We start from the raw sequence: 8,823 nt of genomic DNA, 5'->3' as shown, positions 1-8,823 counted from the left end.
GGTTATGTTACTTTATTATGGCAGTGATATTATTCTAGAGCACTAGCCATAATAAGAAACACTTAGCTCTTACATTTAGCCCTTGCAACTTCCTAAACCTCTGATAATTATTTTCTAGCAGTGGCTTTTCAAAGTCGTGTACTGTTTTAAGTGTATGGTGCCTTACCTCTCTGTGTACTCACTCTTCATGTGAACTCAGCCTATGACATATGACTATGGCCTTGGAGTCTTTTTTTCAGTTTGTTTTTTTGTGTTCCCTCATTTATTTTGTCGTTTTAGTTCCTGCCCTCCTGTGTTCCTTGTTTTCTCTGTATGTTTCTGTTTCTGTATGTTTGCGAGGTTTTGTTTTTCTTTGCCATATGCCTTTGTTTTTGTTTTGTATTGCCATGTGCTTCTGTTTGCTGTCTTTGTGCCCTATGCCTAGTTTTCTAGCACTCTGTTTTTGCCTGTTTATTAAAATTTTTGTACCTGGATTCTGGATTCTGTCTCAGCCTGCTCTCTGTGCTTAGTTTGCCTGCTTGGTTTTTGTTAAACGCCGACCTTCATTTTGTAAGTTCGCTATACACCTGCCTCTCGTGTCGTGCATTTGGGTCCTCTCTTTCTCTCTTCGTGACAATGACTGACTCAAATATGCACTACTCCATCACACAGATCTCCCCTCTTTAAATTCCTCAACATGCCTTCCCTCATACTGAGTCTGGTTAAAAGGAAAGCAGCTGGAGGTGAAGTGCCCCCAGTGGAAGAAGAACGACACATGGAGAGCGACACATCACCCATGCACACATCAGTAACATCCTTTACAAGAACGAACTTGAAAAGGGTTGGACTTTTGGCAGAAATGAAATTCAAAATAGTTCATAAAAAAATGTATTAGGTGATGTTGGTTGCTATTTACAGAGATATAACTGACAGATAGTTGAAGGGGGGTCCATACTGTCATGTCACCGTCTACTACCAAATTTATTGGCAAAGTTGTATTCTGCGTCATAGACTGACTTTCAGCAGTGGTCTGATTAGCACAGCATACTGCGTCATGTTGTTCTGTCATCAGCAGAAGAAACAAAAGAATCACTAAACAGATTTAAGAGACTCATATACACACAGCGAGCTATGGGCTGGAGCCTCTTAGCTGATGATAAACACTCGAGGCCCGTCCTCTCTCATGGGCGGAAGGCACTCGATGTTCTCGATGAGAATGTGCTTGTCCTCCCTCTTGGGCGGCCCGCCCCCCATCCCCACCACCGGCTGGCACAGGCTACTCTTGAGCTCCTTCAGCGTCACCGCGATGTCCTTGAACAGGTGCAGCATGCTTACGCCGAGGACAATGACTGAGAAGCCCCCGACGGTCCCCACAATGTCCACACCTGACATGGCCCACCACTCCTTGAAGAGGATGACGGAGGTAGTCAGAACCACGGTGGTGAAGAACACGTAGTACACGGGATAGACGAGCAGGGTGTTGAACGTGTCCAGGGACTTGTTCAGGTAGTTGACTTGGGTGACGATGGAGCCCACCAAAGTGAAGAGCAGGATCCAGGTGAGGGGGTTGCGGACGACGGACGGGTCGGTGAAGACGGTGCGGATGGCGATGCCCAGGCCTTTCACTGAGGACACGGTGAAGGCACCGAGCAGGGAGCAGATGCTGATGTACACCAAGATGTTTGTGGGGCCCACGCGCGGAGAGACGTAGAAGATTAGCACCATGCAGGTGACCAGTAGGACAGAGATGTAAACCAGAAAACCTGAGGGAATAAATACAAAATGAATGCTGTCTGAGACACATAATAATCTGATTAAATATGTCACCCAAGTCATGGCTTTTGGTATTAAACCAAAAGTCATACTGGATATTACATAAAAAGATATATTACTATTATTAGTAGTAGTAGTTAATACTAATCTCAACGTACCTGGGTCCAATAATTTATCCGCCATTTCCTTTAAGGTTGTCACCTCTTCCTCCTCTGGTGCATGGATGACCATTATAGTGCTGCCTAGCAGACTAAGCACACATCCCATCTTTCCCAACAGGTTCATCGACTCCCCCAACAGGTAGGAAGACAGAACAGCACTGAAAGGACATTTATTTACACCAAACTCTATTATGAACAGCAGACAACAACGATAGGCCTTTCAAAACAAGGAACAATACTACATCTACTTCAAAAGAAAGGTACAAAGCATATTCCCATTTCAGATAGAAGACATGAAAACTAAATCGCAATACACAGTTTGAGCAGTGTCTTAAAACCACAACCTTGGTTTCAATAGTCATTCATTCAACTTCAAATACAACAGTAAGGCTTCAGTAAAGTTCATTAGAGTTTATGTTTTTTCTTTCGCTGACTTGATGGTGAGTTTCGCTCTATACAGTCATCTACTGAAACGCATGAATGGTGTAGAGAGGGGTGGTACCAACCTGATAAGAACACTCAGGGCTCCTAAGGGAGTGACCACAGTGGCAGGGGCAAACATGTATGCAGCGAAGTTAGCCACTTCGCCTGTTCCCACTGAGAAACACACACACAAATCAGTCCACTATGCTATGCAGTATGATGTTATGACATCAGCCCACCATGTTATGACATTCTGCCTATATGCTGAACTGTGCTATGCAACACTATGTAACACTGGGCTACAGTGTATTATGTCATTATTTTTAAAGATTTTAACCATCATCACTTGAGACTTACTTGTAAGGAGTCCACCCCACCAAATCCAGTCCTTCAGGTACCCATGTCCCCCCTCACCTATCCAAAGTGAGATATTATGGTCTTAGTTACGTAATTAGGGTGGTGAGGCTACCAGTGATGGTTCTTGGAGATGATACACAGAGGCAATTGCCTTGGTAGCTAACCCTTGGGGCTGTGGTGGTAAGAGAGCAGACCCCCCCCCCTTTCTTCCCCCCTTTGTGATTTCAACTGATATTCTATATCTGAAAGCCAGAAACTGCATGACTCTGTAACATACAGTATTCAGCACTCACACTGATCAAATATTTATATAACAATGTGATAACAATGTAGTATCTTCTGATCTATGATTTTCTCAATTTTCCTTATGTAAACAAAATGTTCACATGTACAATCATTGGATGAAACAAAACATTTTTTTTTTCTTCTATTTAATGATAATTCATATTAGATTTTTGATGTCATATAAATTAATCAGTTAAAATATCAGAATCTGAATTGGCAAGAGAAAAAACGATGCCGAGATGCAACATACCTGCTCTTGTCTGTCCATTGCTGGCAAGACGCAGCAAAGCTTTCTTCTTCAGAATTACACTTCCTCCAATCAAGAAAGATGAGAGCACAGCGAGGGCCAGGCCAATCCAGAAGTTGTAGTTGTTCCATTTATCAACTGACAGAGCTGCTACCGTGGAGTTGCTGCTGTCATGGAGAGTGGTGTTGATGGAGGCCTCTGGGTTTATTAGACAGGTGGAATTTCGAGCTGGACAGAGTAACCTAACAATAGTCACTACAAGAGGAACAAAGAAGACAAAAGGTGAAAATATAATTTGACCGAAACTTGATGGTGGCAGAAGTTGCTTGGCAGAAACTGAGCTGGGTTAAAAACGAAATCAGTATCAAATATCGGTCCGCCAACTGATATACATGATGGAGAACAGGATCAGCAGTTCTCCATTCTGAGAAATGCACCTAATTAGGTATTTGTATTTGCATGCAAGATTTTACACCAAAACACAAATATTGTTTTAAATCTCCACAACTTTGATATCCAATCACAGACAGCAGAATATATTTTGATTGTTAACTACTGCACAGTATTAAACTATATATTTGTTGAACACATTCTATCTTGAGAAAATAAAGTGACAGAGAGATAATTGTTTAGCACATTTTTACTTATTTCTTCCATGGCATCATTTAAGAACCAGTTATAAGATAAGTTAAGATAAGATAAACTTGTATTAATCCCGTGAGGGAAATTCAGTTGTCATAGCAGCAAGGTAGTAGGAATAGGAATCAAGTATCTATATACATAAACATCAAAAATAAATTAATACAAATTTGAATAAGAATACAATAAATAGATACAATATAATGATTGGATTGGATGTAAAATTCCCCCGACAGCTGTTACCTGTAAGCTACGTATGTCAGTGGTGTCGTGATGAAATGTTTGCCATGTCAATAAAGGTGTTTGAGCATACACTCATGTCCATGGATGAGAGTGTAGGCATAGCCACATTGTGGACATAGAAACAGGACATTAGGTGCATGACCTGGGGAAAATGCCCTTTGAACAAACTATTACAACAAATACACAAGATCTGTTTCAGTGACTGTGGATAAAACTTTGAGTTTTAAGATAAATGCGGGTTACTTCACCAAGTACAAGAGAGGTTTATTACTACAGGTAGGCCTACTTCTACCTTTTTAGAGCATAACAGTTGAACGAAAAACCGTCTAGTCAGAAATCAGTAAAATAATGAGAATCCTCTAATTTTACCCCAAAGGTCATTTCTCAAACATTAGCTTTTATGCCCCCTCTACAATACCTAACGTACCTACAATTACAGTAACAACAGTTTTATTAACACTTACCATTTTGGCACACATCATCAGATAAATGTACATTTTGCATCATGTCGCTTGTTGTCCGGAAAGTTTGTTATAAGGCCACGAAGGTCATGATTCGGTAATCTACATTGGATACACGAACTTAGTCTTGATTTAAAGTTCAAGGTGTGTTTTCTGTTAGTCATTCGGGTTATATTTAATCGGTTCGTTTTTGATTTGATTCATGTTGCGAAATCAAGCGGTCTGCTCTCATGTAGGCTATCCTCGAGCAATCTCTGGGATCCGGTTAGCAGCAAACAACCTGCTCAGGTACATCCGTCTGCCCCGCCCAAGCGAGTCCTCATAGGTTTAGCGTATAATGTTACTCTGAGGTCTCCCTACTGCTTATGAATATCTGAGTGGTATAGCTGAATCTTTGACGTTGCTACAAATCGCAGAAATGTCTTCCCACGTTCAATTTCCAACAGGAAAGAATGGGCACAACACAACAGGGTTCACAAACTCTGTGAGGTTATCAAACCCCCAGCCGAGCATAAGCACTGAGTGTTCCGTTGTGTTCCCGAGGGCGTGGCAGTTAACACTAAAAACACAAATTTGTTGAGGGTGGAATGCGACACACCCAAAACCTTTCAAGTACGAACAAAAGCCACCTCCAGTCATTTATCATGCACGCACAGGTTGAAGCATGAGAGCCCGTTAGCTTTCTATACCACCATGTCAGATTATTTTTTCATAATTTTTTCATATTTCATAATGTCTTTGAGTAGTCGTGCCATGTGTGACATGGGCAACTTCAGACTACAGCAAAGCTAGGCATTTTATTAAGGTTATTGAACAATATTGATCAATGAGGACGTTTTCCATATTTTAGCTGTCAGATTTTGATAAAGTCCTTAACTGTTATTAAAGTGTAAACTCACCCCCAGCTCTGAGTCTAACTCCACGCACTGCATAATAGGTGGGGAGCCTGAGGGGAGGAGGGGGAGGGGAAATTCAGTTTACTCCATTGAAATGTATATCATAAAATAGATAAGTCCATAGATAACAGTTCTCTCTATATCAGCATTGGCCTTGCACATTCGATTTGTGTGCGAATGTGTATATTTCTATACTTCAGACAAGAGTATACCATGGACATGAAATCAAACTACAACAATTTTGTTAATTTGGTCAGTCTGAATGATCTCAAAGGGAAAGGCTGGTGAATATTAACCGAATGTGGGTATCAATCACAAGAGAAAGAAAAGAGCAATACTTCACTATAGCATTTGGTTTCATAAAGCAGTATTATGAGCCAGACTGGTTATCCTGCTTTTCAGGTGGCTTGACTGTTTCAACTGTGAGGTGTCAGGTGACTGATGTGCCAAGCTGGTTTGGGTTGGGACCAGCTCTCCACCAGGAAAAAGAGAAAAAACAAACATAGGGATACACAGGGAGGACTGTAAGATCCGTAGCCAGGTGACTAAGACAGTGACTTTTATTAACCATTCATCTTACAATCATTCCATACAAGTATGTTCACACATACAAAGGTATTTCTTTGGAACTAATACGTGTGTGTTGTGTATTGTGTTTTGAGGTAGGAGTGAAAAAGTACATCAATAAAGATTGGAATGTGTAAACAGGGGTGGGGTGGGGGTGGGGGGTTGGAAGTTGGAGGGGGAAACGCCTTTAAGAGGAGGAACGGAGAGCCACACCTTTAAGAAAGCAGGTAAATGGACCTCTGTGCCACAAATCCTCACATTAGAGATCACAAACCTCATGAGGTGTTTATGCCATTTGTGAGAAATGGTTTCCCCTTCCCCTTTGTGGGAAACCAATGATCAATTTTGTGATTTCGTTAATGGTTCATAATCTAATTGCATCATTACAACAGCTATATAACACCTTGTGTTGTGTTTGAGTTAAATACTTAAACATATGGACTGGTTGGGAATACTTCACTGATGGCCATCTGTGTCAGAGCAGAAGGGTGTCAGGGGCATAACAGGACAATGTTGCATAGAGCTCTGGGAAAACATCATGCAGTTTCCACTTATGTCCAGCAGATGTAGACATACACCAAGAAACTCAACGTTGCAACATGGACATGCTCTATTTCTTGTAAAAGACACAAGGCTGTAGTTAACGATATAGACATATAATGTCTTTAGAAAAGCTTAACTATCGTCATCTATTGACAACAAAGTCCTCAAATGCTAAATATGAATCCTCATTTTTGGTCATATTTATAAATATTTTCAAATCACATCCTTATGTTACTAAAATACTAAACACCCATTCATGGCATGCAGAGGACATGTATAGTTTCTTAGCTTTTTTTATCACACACAACACCAGGGGCTTCCCATGGCATCGGTGACATAGGCGGGCACTCATGTCAGAGGGGTACGCAGAAGAGTTTTTAATACAAAAAAAATGAAAGTCTATAGACTAGACTAGACTACTCAGTGCTGAGCTATAGCCCATTGTTATGCATAGCCTCTCTGCTACGTGTGCACACTACCCCTTCTGAAGACATTTTGAAGGGTTCGCTGACATCAGTCGAGCGAGTAACATGATGTCTAACGAATTATATCTATGTGGGGATTGGTCTGGAGGGGTAGGGGTATGTCATGGCTGATGGCTCACACCTACAGAAACAAGTAGGCTACTAACACACGTTGTGAGACCACAATTGTGTGCTAGATAAGTCCATATGGCTTTGAGTTTCTGCCACATCAATAACAAGAGGTATGTAATATTACCCTGTGTCCGCAATCAGATAAGCAAAGTTTCACGCCCCCAAGGCTATGATGTCTGTTGCAGTCTAAAAAGCTAACATTAGCCACTTTCTGCCAGGCTAACATTAACTACAGTTTGTGATAGATGGTTACGGCGCAAGAGATGACTTCATCCAACATACTGCAATAAACAACTTTTACACACACACGCTTGTGTTGAGCAGTGCCAACCATGTTGTATCATCAACTTCATGTTGTGTCTGTTCAACTCTATTTTGCTACCACAGATAATTGTGGATGGGTTTAATTTGGTGAGCATTGACCATTGTAGTATATGTCAGTGGCATAATGTCACCATGATTCTTAAATTAAAGACTAGGGCTCTAACACGGTCGGGGCCGGCCCTGCACAACACAGACACTCAATGTTCTCACAAAGCAAGCTTGGAAGTAACATCATTATTTTAGACAAGATCTTTATTTTGCAGACATCACTGCTCCTTCAACAACCCTGCACATTGATTCTAAGTTTTCATGTAATATTGTAATAATCTCTTTAACTTTCAAAATTTACAGTGTGTCATTTTTTTCGTTTTACTCTTTTCAATAATCCTCATAAAATCACAGTGGGTCATATGTTTTGTTCACAGCTGTGACATTTAAAGTAGTCTGGAAGGGCACCAGCACTGTCTGGAAGGCTCTGTTATAGCCCTTTTCACTGTAAAAGAGGCTTTCTTCCTGGCCCCTATTCTGATAAATCTCCTAATGTGCACTGTGGAGAAGCTCTACTGAAGCTGAAGGACAACTGTATTGAACAAAGGACCCAGACTGGGGATCCTGCCGTGCTATTATTGATCAGAAACACAGTAGAGCAGTCTAACCCCCTTCATTTTGTGTTGTCTTCAGTGGTATCTGCTGAAAGTGTTATCCCAACCGTCTTATACCCAACCTTTTCAGCCACCATTTCAAAGCTGTAGGTATGGAGAGGTAAAAGATCTGTGTCTCCATTCGAAGTGCTCACTTCCACTCTCATAACATCGTTATAATATGTTATCACAAATGATAACATATTATATATAAATACAGTATAAACATTTCATGCCATTGGTATATATATGTATATATATATGTGTGTGTGTGTGTGTGTGTGTGTGTGTGTGTGTGTATTCATGTGTGTATGTATATATAAAGATGAGTTAAAAAAAATATTATCAACCATTCGCCAAAATCGCAGACTGTTAAATGAAACCATTCACTCCATAATCATAGCACACCTTTTATGTGAAAAGACTAGACCGCCTGAAATCATTATCTTCTGTTTAACGCCGTCTTTCATTCTCATGCTTCATGCCATTCACACCATCCTAGCTCCTTTAAAAGCGGTGAGAAAGAGGAAGAGGAAGAAGATCCAGCCTCAGTCTCCAGCAACAGTCTTGATCTCCACCATCAGACCCCCATGAGATTTGATGCTTGCACAAATGCATTCTTTCATGTGTCTACCTAGGAGAACATTTTTACAGAATATTGGCATAAATCCATATGCCTGCAGGGGAG

The 8,823-nt window shown here is 40.9% G+C and overlaps 1 protein-coding gene across 1 annotated transcript; it reads right to left on the bottom strand.

The window, feature by feature from the left end:
* Positions 1-851: 851 nt before the first annotated feature.
* Positions 852-5,043, bottom strand: nipal4 (NIPA like domain containing 4). The gene is made up of 6 exons (XM_012835756.3): positions 4,572-5,043; positions 3,229-3,480; positions 2,694-2,750; positions 2,420-2,510; positions 1,911-2,071; positions 852-1,742 (listed from the first exon to the last, which is right to left on the bottom strand). The coding sequence occupies exons 1-6, from the start codon at positions 4,612-4,614 to the stop codon at positions 1,126-1,128; spliced, it is 1,221 nt and encodes a 406-aa protein (XP_012691210.1). The 5' UTR covers positions 4,615-5,043; the 3' UTR covers positions 852-1,125.
* Between the last annotated feature and the right edge of the window lie 3,780 nt (positions 5,044-8,823).

The sequence above is a fragment of the Clupea harengus genome, chromosome 8 (assembly GCF_900700415.2).
Source record: "Clupea harengus chromosome 8, Ch_v2.0.2, whole genome shotgun sequence".
Classification (NCBI taxonomy): domain Eukaryota; kingdom Metazoa; phylum Chordata; class Actinopteri; order Clupeiformes; family Clupeidae; genus Clupea; species Clupea harengus.
The sequence above is the reverse complement of the archived record's forward strand: the minus strand, read 5'-3'. Positions and strand labels throughout refer to the sequence as shown.

What these genes read in the sequence shown, in the direction of transcription:
- nipal4 (XM_012835756.3), bottom strand. Translation starts at nt 4,614, where the DNA reads ATGATGCAAAATGTACATTTATCTGATGATGTGTGCCAAAATG. An exon ending in GTGGGGTGGACTCCTTACAA is followed by an intron (nt 2,511 to 2,693) that starts GTAAGTCTCAAG and finishes TGTGTTTCTCAG; the next exon opens with TGGGAACAGGCGAAGTGGCT. An exon ending in GCCCTGAGTGTTCTTATCAG is followed by an intron (nt 2,072 to 2,419) that starts GTTGGTACCACC and finishes ATGTCCTTTCAG; the next exon opens with TGCTGTTCTGTCTTCCTACC.